We start from the raw sequence: 22246 nt of genomic DNA, 5'->3' as shown, positions 1-22246 counted from the left end.
AAGACTTGCTGGTGATTTCTGTAATTACACTGAGAGCTCACATTCACTTCTGTCCCTCTCCCAGCACACCCTCATCCTTCCGATCTCGCCTCCAGACTCCTGCGATGCTCAGGCCCACGCGGGCGCCTGGCCAGGCTCCAGTCCCTGGGACAGAATGAGACGCCCATTCAGGTGTTTCTGTGCAGACATCTGCAGGAGGTGGCTGACAGCTGGGTCTGATCCCCCGCCCCCGCCATGCGCATCTGCCTACGTGTTCAAGCGTCCCCTTCTTACAAGGACACCCGTCATGCTGGATGAAGGCCCTGCCCTAAGGACCTCATTTGACTTGATTACTTCTGCTAAGGATAAAGATCGCGAGTCTAACTAAGGTCTTGTTCTGAGATACTGGGGGTTTGGACTCCCAGGCATCTTTCTTTTCTTGGGGGATGGGGCACAATTTAGCCCATAACAGTTCAATGTAGCTTTGTAAAGAAAACAGTTTTACCGATCATATTTAAAGGAAAAGAATGTATAAGCTGTTTCACTGTCCTTTTTTTAAAAAAGAGTTCATTTATTTATTTGTCAGAGAGAGAGACACAGCAAGAGAGCACAAGCTGCGGGAGTGGCAGGTAGAGGGAGAGGCAGGCTCTCCGCTGAGCAGGGAGCCTGATGCGGGACTCAGTCCCAGGACCCTGAGATCATAACCTGAGCTGAAGGCAGACGCTTAACTGACTGAGCCGCCCAGGCGCCCCATTGTCCTTTTTTGAAGAAAACATCCCCTCTCAAGATTTCAGCAAGGGTGGACAAGGGTCCCTAAACACTCACGCACGAAGCTAACATATCACTGTAGTGAAACCGCCACTGTCTTCCACCAGAGAAAAAGCATTAACATTCCTCTTAGCGGCAACGCAGACCATTTCTGATTCTCTTTGGTAAAGCCGCACTTGCCATTGTTTTCTATAAAAAATGAGGCAAATTTTAATTACGAACTTTAATTAGGGAGTCCTGCTTCTGGCCAAGATGGAATAAAAGGGACCAGGTCTCCTCTCTCAGAAACAACCATAAAAGGGGCAAAACATAGTGGTTTTTAAGGCTGTGGACATCAGACTACGAAGGATGGTGATTACTGGCACTTGCAGGAGATGAACCAGAGGAGCCCTAGATCGCCCCCACTTCCCGTCTTCAGAGAGTTTCCAGGTCCTGGTGCAGGGGAGGAACCAGGCAGAGCCATGGAGACCCCCTGAGCTGAAGAGAGGGAGCTGCATGTCCAGGAAGACCAGGGGGCGAGGGCTGAGGGGACAGAGTCTTGAACAGGATAGAGCAGGAGAGAGAGAGAAGTCGGAGACCCACGAGCCAGCCCCCCCACCCCCGCCTGCCGGGAGCACTTAGAGTAATGATCTGAGGCTCGGGAAAGGACCACCCAAAGAACTGGTTGAATAGAACCCAGCCCCCCCACCAGGCAGGGACACGTGTCAACATAAACACAGACTCTTCCAGCTTTAAAAGAAAAAAAAGCACAACAGTGACTTCCAGCTTCCCTCAGGAAGCGTCCTTAGTGTGACCCACAAGAAACTGAATGACCTTCCTCCTCAGCTTCCCCTCTGGGCCGGGCCTCTGCCTCAGCCAGCTGCAGCCACCAAGTCACTGTGTAACAAACAGTCCCTCGCTCCGGGGCCTGCTCCCGGATTTATATTACTCCTATTAGAGCCCTGAACCACCCTAAGAATTTCTCCCGCTCTGCGCCCACGGTGCTGCGAGGAAGCCCACGCCAGCCACACCGAGATGTCTGGCCAGCCCCCAGGACACCACCTGGGCAGGAACCCAGGCCCCAGACGGATGGTCCTAAAAGAACCAGCGGGGCAGCCGCCGCCGTCTGGGCTGCCTCGGACGAAAGCCCTTGCGGAGCGGGGCGGAGGACCCCTCTGCGCCCTGCCTGCCTTCCCGACCCACAGCATGATGGAAGCAGCGCAGTAAAGCGTTTCTCCCCACGATGTCCGCGGGCAGAAGGGTTCGTCCCTGCACGTGAAAATTAGCTCATTAGTGGTAAAAACAACAACCGCCGCGGACTTCTGAGCTCTTCGCACGGCTCGGAGAACACGTGAGAAGTCTTTTTAAATCCTCAAATATAAAACTAAACCAGAAAAAACAGCCGTCGGGGTCTTAAGACCACGATCCTTGGATCTTGACGCACGGTCGGGGCGCCCCGGGAGGCGGGCAGGACGCCGGGCGGCCCTTCGCGCGGCAGGGCCAGGAGCTTCCAGCAGGATGGGGGACACGGGCGGCCCGCACAGCTTCCTCCCGGGGAGCGCCTGCGAACACGCGCGGCCCGGGGCGCACGCGATGGGGCGCGTCCGCTCGCCCAGCCGCCCGCTCTGCTCCGGAGCGGAACGAGGTCGAACTCCGACCGCCGCGGCCCGCGGGTGCTGAGCGCCCGCTCCCGCCCTCGCCCTCGCGGCGCTGGTCGGCAGGCGTCCGCGGACTTGGCGTCTCTGATCCTCAGTGGGTTCCCCGCGCAGCCGCGGGCCGCCCCGCCCCTGAGGAGGAAGAGTCCCGCCCCCCACCGAGCCCTCCGCCCGTCCCTCCGTCCGCAGGGCGGGGGAGCTTCCGGCCCCGGAGCGGCGCCTTCTGGGAATTGTAGTTCTCAGGAGTGGCACAAGGGTCCCCGTTGTCCCGCCGCGCACGCGCACTCCGCCTCGGCCCGGTGCTCCGGCCCATCCGGGTGGTCGCGGGCGTGACCGGTACAGCCGGACTGTCCGAGCCACCGCGGGGCCAGGGGCTACTGGGGTCCGCGACGGCTGGAGACCAAGGAGAACCTGACCCGAACCCACGAGCTCAGGGGGATCCCTCCACGGCCTTCGGAGCTGGCGCTGGGAGGCGAGGCATTGGTGTGCGGTGTGCGCGTGCGCGGGTGGGTGTGCGCGCGGGTGTGCTTGTCGCTGTGTCTCTGGACGTTCGTGACTCCCACGGCGGTGTGCATGTGCGTCACTCCAGAACTTTGTATGAGTCCGTCCCTCGTGCTGCCGTGTTTGCACCTGCGTGCTCGTGCAGGTGTGAGCCGTGCAGGTGTGAGCCCGTCCGTTTGCGTGAGGGTGACCCTCTCGGCTGAACCCCTGCAGGTGTGTAACTGTGGGTGCAACTCTGCATGTGAGCCCTTCCCCCGCCCCACGTCACTGATCTGCCGGCAGGTGCCCCATAAAGGGGGAGCAGCCTGCGTAACTGAGCAGATGTCGGCCCTCGGAGACCCGTGCCCATGTGTGCCCACGTGTGGAACCTCTTCTGGGTGTGCAGTGTGTGATTCCACGTGTATCTGGGTGTGCTGCTGTCCACAGTGTTTTCCGAGGGGCATGTCTGCCAGCCTGAGTGTGCCTGCGTTCTTCTGCGTCCCTCACCTGGACCGGGAGGGGCGATCTGTGCAGGGGTCACAGGGTGCATAGGAGATGCCGTGCAAGCCCGGGTCGCTGTGTTTCTGCACATGGGCCAGACGCTGCACATGTGTGACTGTGCGTCTGGGTATGTCACTGTGTGTGGTGTCCCAGTGCACACTGCCTGTGTGAACAGGGCAGCACGTGTGATTCTGTGTGACTCCGTGTGTGCCTGCCTGTGGGTATGTCTGTGTCTCGCCTCTGGTTGCCTGTCTGCCTGCGTGCCCGGGCCAGGACTACCCCGCCCTGCACCCACATGCCCTCTGCCCCAGCATCTTCCTTCACAGCTCCCACTTCTCTCTCGCAGGTGCTGACTAGACCCACCGGTGAGGGTGGCCAGAGCAGGGGTCACAAGCTGAGGGACGTGGACAGGACCCGATGCTCCCAAGACCACAAGGTGGGTACCCCTGCCCTCTCTGGGGACAAAGCTGGGCCTGACTCTGGCCTGAGGGCTGCCTGCGGAGACAGCACCAGAACTGGGGCTGGTTCTCACCACTGCACACAAGATCCTGCTTGGTCTGACCCTCACCCCCACACACCTAAGCTCCCCTGCTATCTGCCTCAGTTCTTCTGCTACACACACACACAAACACACACACACACACACACACAGCACCTTTGCTTTTCCTCTGTCACCCCAGCCATGGTCCTGCTCAGACCTTTGCCCCTGCTGCACTTGTGGCCCAGAACGCTCGCTCCTTCACTTCTGGGTCTGCACTCAGAAGTCTTCTCCCTGAGGCCTGGGCAAAGGCCCTGAGTCAGGAGCGCGCCTGGGATGTTGTAGGACAGGGGGAGGCCCATCGTTGGAGCAGTAGGAGCCCAAGGCAGGCGAGAGCATCAAGGAAAAGCTCTGGAGTCAGGTGGCCCAGGTGTGGGCACTGCCCCTTCTGGGAACATGACTGAGGAGCAGTGAGCGAACACGTGGCAGGAGCTTAAAGGACGCGGGCACATAGCTCTGTGTTCAACAGGTGCCAGGTATCACCACTGTAACAGTGCAGCCAAGATGGCCACATTCCCGTGCCCTCGAACCCCAGGGCTCTTGGGAAAAAGCAGAGTCCGTGTTCCCAGGTGGTGTTCACAGGCAATGCTGCCAGGCGCCATTCAGGGTGGCACAGTGAACCTTTGCCCCATGTTCACAATCCCTAAAAAACAGATGGTTGAGTCTGCCTGTTTGTAACCTAAATAGCATCGCACCTGATAAATTCTCTGCATCTTACTTTCTCACCAACACCGTGTATCTAAGGTTCTGAACTGGTGCGGCAGCTGATGGGCGGCCGTGCTCATGCTCTGAGGTACTCCCCTGTATGAATATACCCCTGTCCCTCGGACTGTCCCTGTCCATGGACAGCTGCACGGTTTTCTGGTATCTGGCTGTCACACAGGATCTTAGGCCTCCAGGTACACATGGGAGCAAGAGAAGCTCACATTCCAGAAAATGTAATGATTGGGCTACAGGGAATGTGTGTCTTCAGCTTTCCTCAAAAATACCAGAGGTTTCTCCAGTGCCCGCTCCCACCACCAGTCTGTTATGCATGGAGTTTGGGAGCTCCCTGTCTCTCTGGGTATGATTTTTCTCCAGCAAAGAAAACGCTCAGCTCCGACAGACATAACCAAGTACTACAGACTCAGTGTCTTCGACAACCATCTCCTCACAGTTCTAGAGGCTGGAAGCCAGGGTTAGGGTGTCAGCCAGGTTGGGGTTCTGGTGAGAACCCTCTTTCTGGCTTGGAGGTGGTCTCCTCCTCGCTGTGCCCTCACGAGGTGGAGGGAGCTCTGGTCTCTCTTCCTCTTATAAGGACACTGATCCCATCATGGAGGGGCCTCATTATCTCCCAAAGGCCCCTCCCGCAGACACCATCACTTCAGGCTTTAATCTATGAATTTGGTGAGGTGGCCGGACACCTTCTAGCCTGTAGCACCAAGTTGCAAAGATTTAAGGGCTGTCAGGGGGCACCTGGGTGGCTCAGTCAGTTAAGCCTCTGCCTTCAGCTCAGGTCGTGATCCCAGGGTCCTGGGATCGAGTCCCACATCGGGCTCTCTGCTCAGCAAGAAGCCTGCTTCCCTCTCTCTCTCTCTCTGCCTGCCTCTCCGTCTACTTGTGATCTCTCTCTGTCAAATAAATAAATAAAATCTTTAAAAAAAAAAAAAAAAAGCCTCTGCCTTCAGCTCAGGTCGTGATCCCAGGGTACTGAGATTAAGTCCTGCCTCAGGCTCCTTGCTCATGTTGGAGCTTGCTTCTCCCTCTCCTCCCCACTCGTGCTGTCTCTCTCTCAAATAAAATCTTTATTTAAAAAAAAGCTATCAGAGTCCTATTTTTGGAAGGACCTTTTGAAATTGTTTTCAGTTGGTTAAGTCCGTGATTCTCAATCGGGGATCATTTTGACCCTGGGGGGACACCTGGAAATGTCTGGAGACACTTTTGGCAATCACAAGGAGGGGGGGGCGCACAGGACGGCCGGCAACAAAAAACGACCTGACCCCAACTGGCAGGAGTGTGGAGGCTGAGACCCTGCACTTAGCCTTTTCCAGCCCAGGACAAACGACCAACGTGTTTGGTTTTCTTCTTTTCTTTCAGATCCCATCGCGGACACGTGAAGACGGGCAGTAGTATCTCAGGAGGCGGGGATGGAAGGACTCTTGCTCGAGGGCGCCCCCCAGGGCTCCGAGGCGGGAGAAACCTGGCAACCAGAGGGTCAGGTCAGGGAGAGCTGCCTGAAGCAACAGGCCGTGGCCCACGGGGAAGAGCCCACCGGGCGAGCTGTGCGGGCACAGGATGAGCTCAGCGGGATTCCGGGAACCGGCTCGAGCCCTCCCGGTCCCCAAACCCCCCAAACCGACAGCGGGCCCCAGAGGCGCGGGGCGCCGAGGAAGAACCGGAAGCAGAAGCAGGCCGAGTCCAGGGCGCAGGAGCGCGGGGGCGGCCCGGGGAAGCCGTGGAAGTGTGGGGACTGCGGCAAGGCCTTCAGCTACTGCTCGGCGTTCACCCTGCACCAAAGAACGCACACCGGGGAGCGGCCGTTCGCGTGCGCCGAGTGCGGCAAGGCCTTCAGCCAGAGCGTGCACCTGACGCTGCACCTGCGCACGCACACGGGCGAGCGGCCCTACGCGTGCCCCGAGTGCGGCAAGGCCTTCAGCCAGGGCTCCTACCTGGCGTCGCACTGGCGCACGCACACGGGCGAGCGGCCGCACCGCTGCGCCGACTGCGGCAAGGCCTTCGCGCGCCCCACGCACCTGGCCCAGCACCGGCGCGTGCACACGGGCGAGCGGCCGTTCGCGTGCGGCCAGTGCGCCAAGGCCTTCCGCAACCGCTCGTCCCTGCTGGAGCACCAGCGCATCCACACGGGCGAGAAGCCGTTCGCGTGCGCGCAGTGCGCCAAGGCCTTCCGCTTCTCGTCGGCGCTCATCCGCCACCAGCGCACGCACACGGCCGAGCGGCCCTACGCCTGCGGCCAGTGCGCCAAGGCCTTCTCGCAGACCGCGCACCTGACGCAGCACCGGCGCGTGCACACGGGCGAGAAGCCGTACGCCTGCCCCGACTGCGGCGCGCCCTTCAGCCAGAGCGCCTCGCTGGCCGAGCACCGGCGCATCCACACGGGCGAGAAGCCGTACGCGTGCGCGCAGTGCGCCAAGGCCTTCACGCAGGTGTCGCACCTGAGCCAGCACCAGCGCGTGCACACGGGCGAGCGGCCCTACGCGTGCCCGGACTGCGGCCGCGCCTTCAGCAACCGCTCGCACCTGCGGCAGCACCAGCTGGCACACACGGGCGCCAAGCCCTACAGGTGCCTGCAGTGCGGCGTGGCCTTCAGCCACGTGTCCTCCCTCATCGAGCACCAGAAGGTCCACACGGGCGAGAGGCCCTACCGCTGCGCGCAGTGCGGCAAGGCCTTCAGCCAGGGCTCCTCGCTCACGCTGCACCAGCGCACGCACACGGGCGAGCGGCCGTACGCGTGCCCCGAGTGCGGCAAGGCCTTCGGCAACCGCTCCTACCTGATCCAGCACCACATCGTGCACACCGGGGAGAAGCCCTTCGAGTGCGGCGGCTGCGGCAAGGCCTTCAGCTTCTCCTCCGCGCTCATCCGCCACCAGCGCACGCACGCCAGGAAGCCCTGCTCGGGCGGCCGGTGCGGCGACACCGTCGCGCAGCTGCCGGCCCTAGCGCGACACCTGAGCTGCCCCCGGGAGGAGACGCGGGATGGCGGCGGGGAGGTGGCGGACCCGGCGGCCGGCGGGCGGGCGGACCGCAGCTGACGTGCCGCGCGCGCCCCTGCTAGCCCGGCGGCGCGCCCGCGCGCGTTCACGGCGCACTTCCGGCTCAGGGGCGCGCCGCCCCGCTCCCTGGGCCGCCCGCCTTCGGAGAGGCGCAGGGACCCGCCCGAGGTCACACCCGGAGGGAGTCCCCGGGCGGGACTCGACCCCGCGTCTGGCAGACTGCTCCCCCCGCCACACCCCCCGCGGCCTTCTGGTTCAGAGTGAGGAGTGTGACCCGAGACAGGAGACCCAAAGAAGTGTCCGTGCGTCCCTAGCGAGCCTTTAGTTGAAGGTTTTGTGACCGAGTCGGCATTTGTTCAATAAATTTAGCTGCGTAAAAGGTTCAGCTCCTTTGGGGAAGTGGGCGTGTTAACGAGGACAGACGCGTCCGCCAACAGCGCTGCCCAGGTGAGGACGGGCCGGAGGACAGGTTCTAGAAGAGGCCTCTCCCTTGACAGGCCCGAGGGAGTGGACGCCGGCCTTTTCCAGCGCGAGGACGCACTCTCCCCTGCTCCAGCTTTCTCTGCCCCCAGCTCACAACCCTCCCCGCAGGGACGCGTCGGTTAGCAGTTGCTGTGTGACAATCCTCCCGAGTGCACTTGTCCCTTTAATGCTGTCCATGGGGGGTGTTTCCCTTGGTCTGGACCAGGCTCAGTTGACCCTGGCTGGACTCACTGACACATCTGTGGTCAGCAGACGGTTGGATGGGGGCTGGCTGTCCAGGGCTGCTGCGCTGGGCCAACGTCCGCTGTCTTCCTCAGGAGGCACATCTGACCTGGCTTCGTGCTCCCAGCACTAGCAGGAATTTGGGAGAGTGGGCCCACACAAGCACCGCTTTCTGCCTCTGATTATGTCGAGTTTGCCTCCAGACCTATCAGCCAAAGTGAGCATCATAGCCAACCCTGAGGGCAGTGTAGGAAGGGCCTCCCCAACGGTGTGATGAGACAGAAGACAGGAGTCACCTACTATCTCCACGAGGTAATTTATGGCCGTACACATGATCTCTACAAAATTACACTGTGGGTAACACATTTCTTGGGTCCACAATTAGCAAATTAAAAAAAAAAAATCCTACCCCATCTTCCTCCATCCCCTCTATCCAACAAGTCCCCCCTTCCCTAGAAGCAACCATTCTTGAGTTTTCTGGTATCTTTCCAGCATCTTCTACGCATATAGAAACAAATGTTTATGTGGATATTTGTAAAAAGATGCACAGCACACCTTTCTGTACAGCAGCACACGGCACACAGCTTCCCACCTCTTATTATTTTATATCTGGAAGCGCCTTGTACCATTAGACAAGAGAACAGGTGTTCCTGTTTCACAAGTTTTGGGCATCAGATTTCATGGGTATCACTTATGATTCTTTTGATCTCTGTGATGTGTTCAGCTCCAGAAAAGAAAAAAATCATGGGAAAAATATTTTTCAGTTAGGAATTTTTTTTTACAGGGTTGACCAATAAAGTGTCCTGTATCATGGGACAACGTAAACCCCCTCCTGCATAAAAACGAACCCCCCACATTAAATAATTTTGTGAGATTTTTCATTTATACAAAAAAGGTACAATAAATGCCCATATGCCCATCCAATTTGAATGCCTTAAGAATACTATCTTAATAGAATATGAACACAATACCCAAAAATGTCTTCATAACAGCATTTGCCATATTTTATGATACATATTTGCTTTTAGAATGGGTCATGAAAATATGTCCATATTTTTTTCCTGGTCTATTTTCAAGTAAATTGCAGACATGGTATCACTTTATTGCTAAATACCTTAGTTTGTATCTCCTTAGGAAAAGAAAAAGTAGCCTCTATAAAACCACAATATCGTCACACCCGGTGAAAGATTAATTTCTGGATGTCATCCAGTGTCTATTCCATATTCAGATTTCCTTTCCTGAAAAAGTTTGAAAAAGGGATGTAATTTGTCAAAAAATAATGTCAAGCCTTGAAAAGAAACACAAATGATCTTTAATGTGTACAAGGAGGAGGGAAGCTAAAACAGTGACACAGACACATAAATGCAAAGACATCTGTCTTCCTGCCCCATCAGCTTCCTTGGCTCTTAGTCCTAACAAGGAAGCTGGTGAAGGGCCAAGGAGGACAGGATGTGTGCCATTACTTTTGCCCTGCCATTACCTACACAGGTCTCGGCACGCTGTAGGTCCTCAGGAAATCTCACATGAATAGACAAATGAGTGAAAAATCCCCGACCTGTCTTAGAGTCAAGACTCATGGTATCTTGAGTCTTCTCTGTGCTCCAGACAGCACCCAGGCCTCAGCACAGAGGAGATCCTTATGAAGTACTGGGTGACTAGTTTTAACATCCCAGCATTGGCCCTGGAGTCATTCAAGGCCAGAGGCCACACAGTTGCTTCCTCCCTGTACCCAGGCATCATCCAGCCCAAGCACCAGCACACAGTAGGTCCTTAGGAGATATACATTAATAGGCCAGGTAAATTAATGAATAAGTGAACATCCTTAGCACCAGCCCTGAATCAGAGAGCATGCGTCCTCATTCCCTCCTGGAATTCAAACTGTCTGGCCCAACCCTCAGCACATAGTAGGTCCTTAAGAAGCTCCAGGTGACAATAATTGTACATACCAGCATCAACCCTGGAGTCATTCAGAGTCAGGGATGACACAGCCAGTTCATCCCTACGCCCCGGATGTCGCGGCCGACGCGACAACACGACCAGGGTGGAGAGGGCAAGAGGATGGTGAGACGAAGATGAGACGCAAAGAAATGGGGACAGGAGGGGCAAAGTGGATGATGTCCAAGCAGTGCCAATTTTATTCAAGGCTGTGAGGCATTATATAGCTAACAGAAACAATTATAAGGAAGTATCTATTTTTAGCTGATTACTAAAGAATTTGCAACATGCACAGAAAACCCTTCAAGCTTTCCCATTATCTATTTCCCAAGGACTAATAGCAGACCCTCTGACGCCAGTGGTCTCTGTCTTCAGATAATTCTTGAACCAGGTGCACTATCTTCAAAGTGGCTCAAGACATAGTTTATGGCCCATGCAAGGACAGCACAATCCCACAATGGTTTAATGAGTAGGCCTGTTTTGCCCATTCCAGATAAGCACATGCAGGCAACCACGTCAGCGAGTCTTAGGATCCATAGCTCAGGCCCTTTCTCAAGCGCTGCTCAACTTTTCCACCCACACGGCTATTAGCCCCTGGGCTTCAAGGAGGCGCGAGTTGGGGCCTGGTTTTGGTCTCTTGACTCTAGCCCAGTCCGCCGCTGCCTACACCCAGACATCTCCCAACTCAAGTGTCAGCACACAGAAGGTCCTCAAGAAATAGAGTGAATGAATAGTTGAACATGCCCAGCCCCAACCCTACAACCATTCAGGGTCATGGGCCACACAGTCTGACTCCTCTTTCTGACCTTCGCCCAGCTGAGGTGCTCTGCACACAGTAGGTCTTCAGGGAGTGCTGGGTGAATGGATGAATGAGTGCAATGGGACCCTCATTTACAGACATAGGCCCAAGTTCAGTCACCACAGAGACCAGGGGAAACTTGCCCTTTAGGGCAGGAAGGATGGAGGTCCGGGGCTCTGAGAATGGGCGGGACCATATTTGCCAACTTAAGTGATGTTCCCTCCCCCACCCCCCACACAATGTGTTCCCCAGATACTTTATACAGATGCTTCCCTGGGTCCAACATGTCCCATTCCAGGAGGGAACAGAGCAGCTTCAAGAGCATGGGGGAGTGGGTCGGAAAGGTGTGGGGTCCCACCAGCTGGCATGGAGAGTTCCCAGGAAACACAAGCTGAACTCTGCAGCCCCCTCCCCCAATTCAACCTTCCCAGGACTCAGTTCCCCCAGGAAGACCCAGCAGAGGAGGACAGACCAGAACCTCATGAACCCATAACTGTCCATTGGTTATACAGGCTACGCAGAGAGTGACCAGTGGAGGAAGGTGCTATTTGCAGACGGTGGTGGAGGCTTGTCTGAGGAGACGTTGGAGCAGAGCACTACAGGGATGAGGGGGCCACCCCAGCTTCTGGGGAAAGAGCATTCCAGGAAGAGGCCCATTCCAGAGTCAGTGCAAAGGTCCGGAGGCAGGCACATGATGGGTTTGTTCAAACATCAGAAGGCCAGTGCGGATGGGATGGAGGGAGGGGTGCAAGCGCAGGCCAGTTCCCTCAGGGATGGGCGGCCACTGTGAGGAATTTGACTTTCACCTGCTGAACTGAGTGGGTTAGGAATGGTCTTAATTACGGTTTTATGGGACCCATCCGGCCTTGGAGAATGGAACATCACGGTTGTGGGTGGATACTTCCATCGTCAATGAAATGAGGTTCTGGCATGTGATAGAATCCAAATGAATGGCCACTGCTTATATGATTTACATTATTTTCATGATAATTTCCCACAAATTTGATGAAGACTTGCAGCACAAGCCGAAGTAATCAGCCCACAGCTCCCACAGCACCCCCTCTGGCCTGGACATCTGGGACGGTCCCCATGGCAGCTCCTCATTTCCACCCTTGCCCTGTCCTTCCTGTCCATTCTCCGCCTGTTCCCATGACAACTTGTTCCTGCCTTCAGCTACTATTCTCTCCATGCCTTACTTCAAGGTTCCAGTTCTTGTGGCAGAGAAGGGGTGGGAGGTGGGACTGGGTGTGATGAGAGTCTGTCCCATGTCCCCCACTTTGCCACTTGGACGTGAAGGTCAGGGTGGTGGTGGTAGCCATCCTCCCAGCCATGTGGAGAAAAAGGAGGAGGTCATTCCTGAAAGAGACCATAGCCCTGAGGTCAAAGAGGAGGAAAGGTTTTAGTGATATTTTTAGGCCCCAGGAACCAGCTATAAATTAAGCCAGTTTCCTCCCGAACTTTGGTGGTGTAACATGAATCAATAATTAATCAATAACAAGTTTGAGCTCCTTCGAATTGAGCTTCTGTTATTTGCAACCAGTAAATCCTAATGAATGTAACAGCTGAGGCTTGTGTTTCTTTTAAGGGACTGTCCTTGCTTGTCGGACGCAACGGGCTGGCGGGAAGGACGGGGGAGAGAGCGTCCCAGGCCTCTTCCTGTTTCTTTGGCAAACCCAGGAGAGGCCACGGGAAGTCCTATCAAAACAAAATGATGCAAAGAGTCTAAAGACACACACACGTGAACGAAATACTGGAATATGGAAATACTGACCTCTCTCAGAAAGGTCAAATAAAAGTCACGACGATCAGTTTCTCTCTCACAAAGGACCCAGAATGAGGTTTGCACTATACGTTTATTGCGTGGCTACTCTGTGCCCGGCCTTGTGCTTTACCGTTACTCTTGAACTGGCAAAGACGTAACAGTCCTGTAACTTGTAAGCATCAGATAACACGGTGGCTGAATACATAAAGCAAAGGTTACAAAAATATATCAACAAACATAGTCATAGTAACAGATTTTCACACACCCTTATTGGCTTTTGGCAGATTAGGTGAGCCAGAATTCAATTAACACATGGATCTAATCAATATAACTGATAAGACTGAGTTAGTTAACAGACATGTAGAGTTTTGACTCCTACAGACCGAAAATACATATTCACCTTAAATGTACATGTACAAACACTGGGCATGTCGTAGGCCACAATAAAAACTTTTAAGAAGGTGTTGAATGCAGATATATTAGAGACCACATTCTGTGTTCACAGTGCCATAAATTATTAAAACAAAACTATTTTTAAATAAACATGATCACTGAGTTTAAAGCTCTCTTTATATCGTAGAAACACTACAATATAACCTTTAGACAACAACATAAACAAGAACACAGGTTACCAAACTTTAAGACGTGGCCAAGGCTATAATCAGAAGTAATTTATTATTAAGTACACTACTTCAGCAAGTAATTTCATAAAAAGAGATTATAAATGAATTAACTATTCAACATAAAAAACAGACAAAGGAAATAATAAAGTCACAAACTAGAGAAATATGGGCATAAATAAATCCCAATGCTAGTCCTTAGAAAAGTAATCGTGGATGAGGTAAAACTTTGATAAATCTAATAATGGGTCAACCACAAACAGGAGTTGAAAGGGAAAAGAGGGTTAGAACAAAATAAAGGAAGTTTTTCATTTAATTATAGAACAGTATTCATAGGGTGCTTGGGTGGCTCTGTTGGTTTAGTGTCTGCCTTCAGCTCAGGTCATGATCCCAGGGTCCTGGGATGGAGCCCCGCATTGGGCTCCCTGCTTCTCCCTCTCCCACTCTCCTGCTTGTGTTCCCTCTCTCGCTGTGTCTCTGTCAAATAAATAAATTAAAATCTTTAAAAAAAACAGTGTTCATAATTCAGCTAACAATCTGAAAAGTTCAATGGAATAAAGAATTTCCTAGGGCATAAAAATCACTAGAAATCTACCAAAATTTATGAAGTAAAAAGTATTCATAAGTCAAGAGCATGGGAAGAAACTGAGAAAGCCCCCCAAGAATTAGCTGAAACGTTCTCCCCAGAGCAAAGGACCCTGATTCCTGGTGAATTCCTTCAAAATGTCAAGGAATTGATACTCCTTAAGCTACAGAAACTACTCTAAGGCTTAGACAACAATAAAAGGGACGTCCTCCTATGATGCAAGCCTCGCCATGTTACCAAAACGTGACAAAGATAGCACCGATCTTACGTATGAAGAGGTATGAAGAGAGAGGCAAGAGTCGTACATAAAACATCAGGAAGCACAATTCAGAGTCTGGAAAGATTGGCCTACCACGATCCTAAGACTACCAAGGTGACGTGATATTGAGGAGTCTACCAGATTTCATCAGTCCCAGTTGCACTTTCTTTCATCCTCTCTGAAGCTGGAAAGCAGCTTCCAGTTGGTGGGATCCTACCATGAAGCAGAATGCTTTTCTTCTCAGTCATATATAAAATGATAGTGTTTTACAATCAACGATGTCTTAAGTTCGATGAAATACCATAATGCAAAACCTCACCCCAGGAGGTTAAATAAATTAAAAAAAAAAATCGTCAGGTGCCTGGGTGACCCAGTTGGTTGAGTGTCTGCCTTGCGCTCAGGTCGTGATCCTGGATCGAGTCCCGCATCAGGCTCCCTGCTCAGCGGGGAGTCTGCTTCTCCCTCTGACCCTCCCCACTCTCGTGCTCTCTTTTATTCTCTCTCTTTCAAATAAATAAAATCTTTTTTAAAAAATCATCTTGATGGATGTTTAAAAGGCATTTGCTAATAAACCTATTGCTGACTTTTAACCAAGATGTTTCCTTAACAAGAAAGAGCGATCAATTTCAGAACAATCGTCCTCATCGTAGTTAAATGTGGAACATCACAGGCATCCCTGTTAAAACCAGGAACAAAAACAGGACACACACCACCAAGACTATGGTGGTTTGCTGTGGAGCTTTCGACCACTCCACAAAGCCCTGGAACAGAGAAAAAAAAAAGTATATTAGAAACAGAGGGGCCACCATTGTTTCTTGCCCGGTATAGCATTATGAGCTCCATACACCTTTGTCAAATGAACACAGGAGTGGAAAGACATACCAGGACGAAGGATGGAAGACAAAATGGTCAATGGCGACAATTCTGCAGATTTGTGATGAGCACAGTGCAACAGGTCTTAAAATATCAGGGAAGTTTGGGAAATGGATATGACATAGTGAGTTATCTGCAAAGTCAGTGGCGACATGAAAAAAATCCTGATGAAGAACAGAAGTGGATGCAGCAGATACTATGGAATGTCCGACACAGCAGCTCTGAGACCTGGCAAAGCCCCAGAAAAACTTGGAAGATATTCCTCAAATATCGAGGTTTCCCCCTTGGATTTTTCTGATGCAGTAAATCTTGGATAGGACCAGAAAATACAGATTTTTATGAAGTTCCTCATAATTTACGCTATAGAAAAATAGGACAACTTGACAAATATTTATTTTTCCGTGGCAACCACAACACCAAAAATCTGACAATTTCTCAGTTGGGGAAATGGGTACGACACATTACAAAGTATTTGCCAGCTGTAAAACGTCAATTTAAGAAAGAACAAAGGTGATTAATATATATATCAACACGGAGAGTTATCCAGAATATTTATGATGAAGACACCAGATGGTAGGATAGTAATTTTGCTACAATCTCTTTTCGGAGGTTTGAAGAAACATATGTGAGTTATTGTAGGCTCTGTTCAGAGGAAGCTCAACAACAGGCAAAACTAACCTATCAGAAACCAGAAATGTGGTTGCCTCGGGGTGAGGGAGTGAGAGAGACCAGAAAGGAAGAGGAAGGGATTTCCTGAGAAAATGGCAACGCTCAAAATCTTCATTTGGAGTGTTGGTTACACGTATACACACTCACGGATCTGTGCATTTTACTGGAAATACTTAGGACAATTTTTTAAAGCCGAGTATGAAGTTAAGAAAGCATAATAAATACAGAAGGTCGGGGCGCCTGGGTGGCTCAGTTGGTTGGACAACTGCCTTCGGCTCAGGTCATGATCCCCGGGTCCCGGGATCGAGTCCCACATCGGGCTCCCAGCTCCATGGGGAGTCTGCTTTTCCCTCTGACCTTCTCCTCGCTCATGCTCTCTCTCACTGTCTCTCTCTCAAATAAATAAATAAAATCTTAAAAAAAAAAAATAAAAAATAATAATAAAAATAAATAAATAAATAAATACAGAAGGTCTACACACACACACACACACACACACACACACACACCGGACCACTAATAATAGACCCAACAGTGCCTCCCAATTGCTCTGCATATCGGCCGCTAGCCACGGTTTATGGCTAATGTCTATGTCTGCCCCCTTCTGAGAAATGCCCTTCGCTAACGGAGCCACCTCCCCAAGGAAGCACACGGGAGGTCGTCCACACCCGTGATGGGGCTTAACAGGGCCCCCGCTCGCTCAGAGGAGGACGAGGACTACTGAGGCTCCAGAGCTCCTCCTGAGCTCGGACCCAGGCTGAACCCCAACTAAACTCCCTCTCAGTCCTTCCAGCTTCCCTCACCACCTACAAGTTCCTCCTGGGAGCACAGCTCCCTCCACAAATCCCTTGCACAGAAATCCCAACTAGTCTCAGTTTCCAAGGGGAAAAATGTCTCCAAGGACATGTGGCAACTGAAGCAGACGTGTGAGACAGAGGAGGTAGATGAACGGGGGGACGGAGGGACAGAGGGACGGAGGGACGGAGTGTGTATGGGGGTGAGCAGGCAAATGACAGTGTGGACGGGTGAACGAGGAGGCAGGCGAATGAATGGCTAATTGAAGACGAGCTTCTGAGTGCAGGGCTGGAGGGTATGTGTCTCCACATCACATGGGGAACCCCCCTTCCATGTCTGACCACTGCAGGACAATGTCCTCTTTCCTATAAAGAGGGCTCGGAGCTCACAGCCCCAAGCAGGCGGAGAAATTGGGACCACCCACTGAGGTCTGGGGGGCGGGCATCTGTGAAAGAGGAGGGAACCCCAGCTTACCTGCGAGTCCTTGGACTCGTCTCCCTCCACCACGTTCCACTCCTGCGCCAGCCCAGGCTCTGAAGAAGACAGGCCTGGTAGAGGAGACAGGGGGCACGAGTCAGTGACCAGGCAGCCGGGCTCTGCCTGCCCGTCCCTCCTGGCATCCCAGCCCCGTTCTCCTTCCTGTCACCCTCGCACGCATGCACTCTGGCCCAGCTGGCCAGAGAACACGAGACCTGAAGTCTGATCCTGTTTCCGTCATGTCCTGTTAGACTTAGACTGTGTCACCTGCTGTGATCTGCCACCTGACTCTCTGTTCCCTCCCTGTCAGATGGGTGACACTGATGCTTCTCTACAGGCTTCATGCACAAACCGAGTGAGGGAGCGGAGGGGAAAGTGTGGAATCTGCCGAGAAGAAGTGGAGACATCTTCCCACATTCAAATGTCAACAACCTTCTGGCTCCTTAGCTGGATAGCACGGGCCAGGGCGAAGAGCGCCACTGTCCACTCTCCCCGCACCCAGGCCCCACTAGGACCCCCAGCCTCCTCCCCACTGCTAGAACTCATACCCATATTATCCACGCCCAGTCCCAGGCCTACTTGTCCCCGGTGGGAGGGGGAAGACCCTGCCCCAGTAGAAGGTCCAGCGCCCATTCTGCTGAGGGGCTGCCTTTCAGGGGTCCCACTGTTGGTCCAGCTGTTTGAGCCCAAACCCCAGCAGTTATCCTGCTGGTCTCTCTTGTCCTCCCCTCCCCACGCCCATCAGCAACAACTCGATTCTCCCTCCCAGATGTGTCTCAAATCTCTGCACCTAAGTCCACCACTGCCACACACGCCTAGGTCCTCTCTCTCCCAGACTGTTGTGGGAAACCCCTATCTGTCCTCCCAGCTTCCACTCCGACCTCCTCATCCTACGGTTCATCCGCACACACAGCCGGATGCAGGCTGTCTCGGCCTGGGCACCATTGACCTTGGGGGCTATGTAAGTCCTTGTGGTGGGGGCGGGTCCTTGACCTCTGTGACGTGGCAGTGGCATCTTCCCTATGTAGATAACCCAAACTCCAGACTTTATCAAACATCCTCTGGGGAGGGAAGGTGGGGGATAACATCGCCCCCAGTTGAGAACCCATGAGTTAGCAGAACCTTTTCGAAACACAAATGAGATCCTGTCTTCCTCCTCTTCGAAACCTTCCCGTGGCTTCCCAATATTCAAATAACACACTCTGTGCCATGGTCTCCAGGACGTTGCTGGCCCAGGCTGATCTCTACCCTCTTCCCCTGTGTCCCTGCTCTGTTCAGCACAGGTTCCAGGAACATAGCAAGCTTGTCGCCACCACGGGATCATTGCCGGAGTGGCCTGGCTGTCCACGCGGCGACCCCCAGCTCTTGGAATACATGACCCCTTCTCCTGCCTCTCTTGCCCACCCTGACCACCCGTGGGTCCCTGTCAATCACCCCACTTTACCATCTTCAGAGCGCTCATCAGACATTACTTTTCATTTAATTTCGTTCCTTGTTTATTGTCTGTTTGTCCACTAAAATCAGCTCTATGGGGCCATCCTGTTCACTGCTGGATCCTGAGCCCCCGGCACACAGTAGGTGCTTCTGATGGGTTTGTCCCACGTGGCCTTCCACTTGCTCGTTGATCCCTGTGTCCACACCCCCGGGCAGCCTGCGCCCTCGGGATGCTGAACTTGACCACGTAGCTGATTTTGACCGATGGCCTGTGAGCAACTGGGTGGCCAGCTCCCTCTCTCTCCCCATAACCACCCCCACGAGAACGCACCCAGCCTGGCCTACAGAGACAGCAGCCCCAGGTCGGCACCCTCACACGGCCAGACGCGCGTGAGGTCGACCGGCTGCCTCCGCCAGCTCACGGTCGGTGGCTGCTCAGGCCCATGCGGGCGGCGGGAGAACTGTCCCCTGAGCCCACGTCATATGCTGACCTGCAGAATCCTGAGCGGAGGAGTGACTGTGGCTTTAAGCGACTAAGTTTCAGGGCCACCTGCCTCCCAGCGAAGGCTGATGGACACAGGGCTCCATAAATAGCTGTCCCCGAACGAGTGAAGGAAGGAGTATTGGGTCTTCCCGGAGGCTCAGCCACAACCTTCCCCCCTGCCCCCACCACCCACGGGACCCCTGCCCTCACCTTTCTGGTCACCGTCCCCACCGGAGGCCCCAACCTGCACAGCTGCCCCATCCTTGGCGAGGGCGACGCCCTCCTCCCAGGCCCTGGTCTCCCGGGGCAGCAGCGTCTTGGTCCTCTCAGGCTCAAGCAGCCCTCGGATCTGCTCCGGCCTGAGGCTCTGCATCTTTCCGGGACGTAGAGTTTCCAAGGCGAGTTTCTCCTTCTACTCCTGCTCCCGTTGGGTTCCCGGGGCACGGGATTCAGCACCTGGGGGCTGGCAAATGTTTCGTCATTCCACAAATCTTTACGGAGTGCCATCAGTGCGTCGGCACCATTTCTAGGTGCCGGAGACCCAGCAGTGACAGACGCAGGCTCCCTGCTCCTGGGGGTCTTGCGTTCCTGCGGGGACCGGGGCAGGAGGGAAGGACGGCATGCCAATGGCTAAGTGCCCAGGGGACAGATAAAGTGAGAAAGGGAATAGGAGTTCCAAGGTGGGGGCCAGAGAGCACCCCATCCACACACACGTTCATTCCACGCCCAACGCACAGAGCCGCAAGGTTTTAGGAAGACAGAGTCGCCCCCAGAATCCGTCTCGCTGCAGAGAAAAGGGCCACAGTCTTCCCAGCAGCCCCCAGCAGCCTCACCTTTCTCCTTTGTTGGCATAAAAGAAAACCAAGAAGCATTCCCCAGGTTGGGGGAGTAAAAGTCTAATTTAAAATGAAACGTTCTTTAGTATTCTCATTCTAGATCTTCTCAACCCAAAATTCAGGAGGCTGTCTTCCAGGAGTATGGGAACTACACTGGGTTACCCTCCACCCTGAGACTCTAGAGCTTAGTTTATGTTCTGATTCTAGGGAACCGTATGCATTATCAGCCTTGCATTATATTAACCTGCCGACGATGGCCCTTGCGAATAGTTATTTTTTGAAAAGGAGTAAATTCCCTTGGTATAGGGAAAATAAAAGCTTTTTAAAGCATTTTCTTCTTTAATTAGGTTTCTTTTAAAGATTTTATTTATTTATTTGACAGAGAGAGATCACAAGTAGGCAGAGAGGCAGGCAGAGAGAGAGAGAGGGAAGCAGGGTCCCTGCTGAGCAGAGAGCCTGATGCGGGACTCGATCCCAGGACCCCGAGATCATGACCCCACCTGAAGGCAGAGGCCCAACCCACTGAGCCACCCAGGCGCCCTTTAATTAGGTTTATACAAATAAAAATTGTTCTATCAAATTTAGAAGCCACAGGGCACACAGTCTAGATTCAAAGACACATTAGCAACTGAGCAGGCAAAAGCACGAGGGGACCATGTTTGGAGTCAGAGTCAAAGAAACATGGTTACAGAAAAAAAAAAAACTTTTTTAAAGCAATCAAGGAAATTGATTGTGAATTGGGTATTAGATGATGTCAGGCCTTCTCATCCCTTCTGTTGGGTGTGGAAATGGTCTTAGGGACAGGTAAGAAAGTATCCATCTTATTTTTTTAGAGATCTTTTTGACATGTGTAAGGGTGAGTTGACACAATGGCTGGGATTTGCGCTAACATACTTCCACGGGGCCGCCTGGTGGGCTCAGTTCATACAGTATCCGACTCTTCGTCTCAGGGTTGTGAGTTCAAGCCCCACACTAGGTGTGGAACCTACTTTAAAATAAAGTAAGATAAAATAAAATAATACAATGAAATGAAATGAAATGAAATACTTCTACAGTAAAGGGAAAAGACAGAGACAAGGGATCAGAGCAAACAAAGGATGATTTCCAAACCTGGCAAATGGGGAGACGCGGCTCTCGGGTCTGTTCCCGTGCCCGTAAGTAGACCTGAAATGCTTTCTTATCAGAAACTACCACATACGCTGTGGATTTGCAGAATGTGTCTTTGCTTCTGCTTTACAAATTAGCAGGTAGGTCTTCTATGGACAGGGGTGACTCCCAAACCCTCGAAACTCAAATCTGAATGCACTTCCCCAGACACCTGCACCCTCTGTCCCCAGCCCCCAGCGCAGCCTTCCTCCTTCCTGACAGGCCTCCACCACTGTCCCCACCGGACTCCACCAGCATCGCTGCCCACTTGTCTGCTCACCCGCACCTGCTCTTGTCCCAGAAAATGCTGTCCCCGCTCTGTCCTCGTCTCCCACTCTGGTCCACTTCACCACTGACCCCACTGGTCCCCTCCCCTCACCACACCCCCGAGTCCATCCCGCCGGCTTCACGCTCCTCAGGAGCCCCCCTAGTCGGGAGACTTTCAATGCCCCACCCGGCGGGGCAGGGCCCGCTCTGGACATGGCCTCAAGGTCTCCCTCGCCACAGTCCCTACGCTTTCCCTCCTCCAGGACCGTCCAGGACCAAACAACACTGAACCCCAAGGAGGCGAGTTTCCTCCCTCTTTGGCCCCCTCTTCTATTGCTTTTTAAAAATTCAGTTTTGGAGGCGCCTGGGTGGCTCAGCGGGTTAAAGCTTCTGCCTTCAGCTCAGGTCATGATCTCGGGTCCTGGGATCGAGCCCCACATCGGGCTCTCTGCTCAGCGGGGAGCCTGCTTCCCTCTCTCCCACTCCCTCTGTGCTCTCCCTGGCTCGTTCTCTCTCAAATAAGTAAATAAAATCTTTTTAAAAATTTGAGTCAAGATACACATAACACAAACTTCAAACTCAGAACCGTTTTCCGGCGAACAGCTCGGCGGTACTGAACACATTCCCAGCTCCTCCTACCTCCTTACAGCTGACACTCTATCCCCACTGAACGACGATCCCCCCAGCCCCCGTACCACCACCCCACTTTCCGTCTGTGATGCAGCAGAATGTCCTCAAGGCCGTCCATGGTGGAGCACGCATCAGAGGTTTCCTCCTTTTTAATAACATGTTTGCTCGTCCGTTCGATGTCGTAGCCATTGTGAATAATGATGCTATGAATATATGGGTGTGCAGATACCCCTTGGGACCCTACTTCCACTTCCTGGGGTCTACGCCCTGAAGCGGAATTGCTGGATTGTAGGGCAACTCTGCAATTCTGCAATGTTTTTTTCTGGGAACCTCCATGCTGTTTCCCACAGGAGCCACAC

General features: G+C 53.3%; 2 protein-coding genes across 6 annotated transcripts in view; one reads left to right on the top strand and one right to left on the bottom strand.

Annotated features, from left to right (window-relative positions):
* Window positions 1-2648: 2648 nt before the first annotated feature.
* ZNF835 (zinc finger protein 835) lies at window positions 2649-8944 on the top strand. Of its 5 annotated transcripts, none has more exons than XM_047711676.1 (3): window positions 2649-2864; window positions 3709-3798; window positions 5977-8944. In XM_047711676.1, the coding sequence occupies exon 3, from the start codon at window positions 6027-6029 to the stop codon at window positions 7647-7649; it is 1623 nt and encodes a 540-aa protein (XP_047567632.1). In that variant the 5' UTR covers window positions 2649-2864; window positions 3709-3798; window positions 5977-6026; the 3' UTR covers window positions 7650-8944. The 5 variants fall into 5 exon arrangements, with proteins under 5 accessions (XP_047567632.1, XP_047567631.1, XP_047567633.1 ...); XM_047711675.1 differs by having other exon boundaries at window positions 2649-2887; XM_047711677.1 differs by having other exon boundaries at window positions 2649-2956.
* Window positions 8945-14775: 5831 nt separating this feature from the next.
* The window catches only part of SMIM17 (small integral membrane protein 17), a 31415-nt gene continuing 23944 nt past the window's right edge, over window positions 14776-22246 (bottom strand). Inside the window, exons 5-7 of the mRNA XM_047711695.1 lie at window positions 19219-19471; window positions 17088-17161; window positions 14776-15037 (exon numbers count right to left, since the gene is read on the bottom strand). Of these exons, the coding sequence (XP_047567651.1) occupies window positions 14927-15037; window positions 17088-17161; window positions 19219-19381 (348 nt within the window). The 5' untranslated portion in view covers window positions 19382-19471 and the 3' untranslated portion in view covers window positions 14776-14926. The remainder of the gene's footprint in view (window positions 15038-17087; window positions 17162-19218; window positions 19472-22246) is intronic.

Source organism: Lutra lutra, chromosome 17 (assembly GCF_902655055.1).
Source record: "Lutra lutra chromosome 17, mLutLut1.2, whole genome shotgun sequence".
Classification (NCBI taxonomy): Eukaryota; Metazoa; Chordata; class Mammalia; order Carnivora; family Mustelidae; genus Lutra; species Lutra lutra.
Note: the sequence above shows the minus strand (reverse complement) of the source record. Positions and strands in the feature narration are given on the sequence as shown.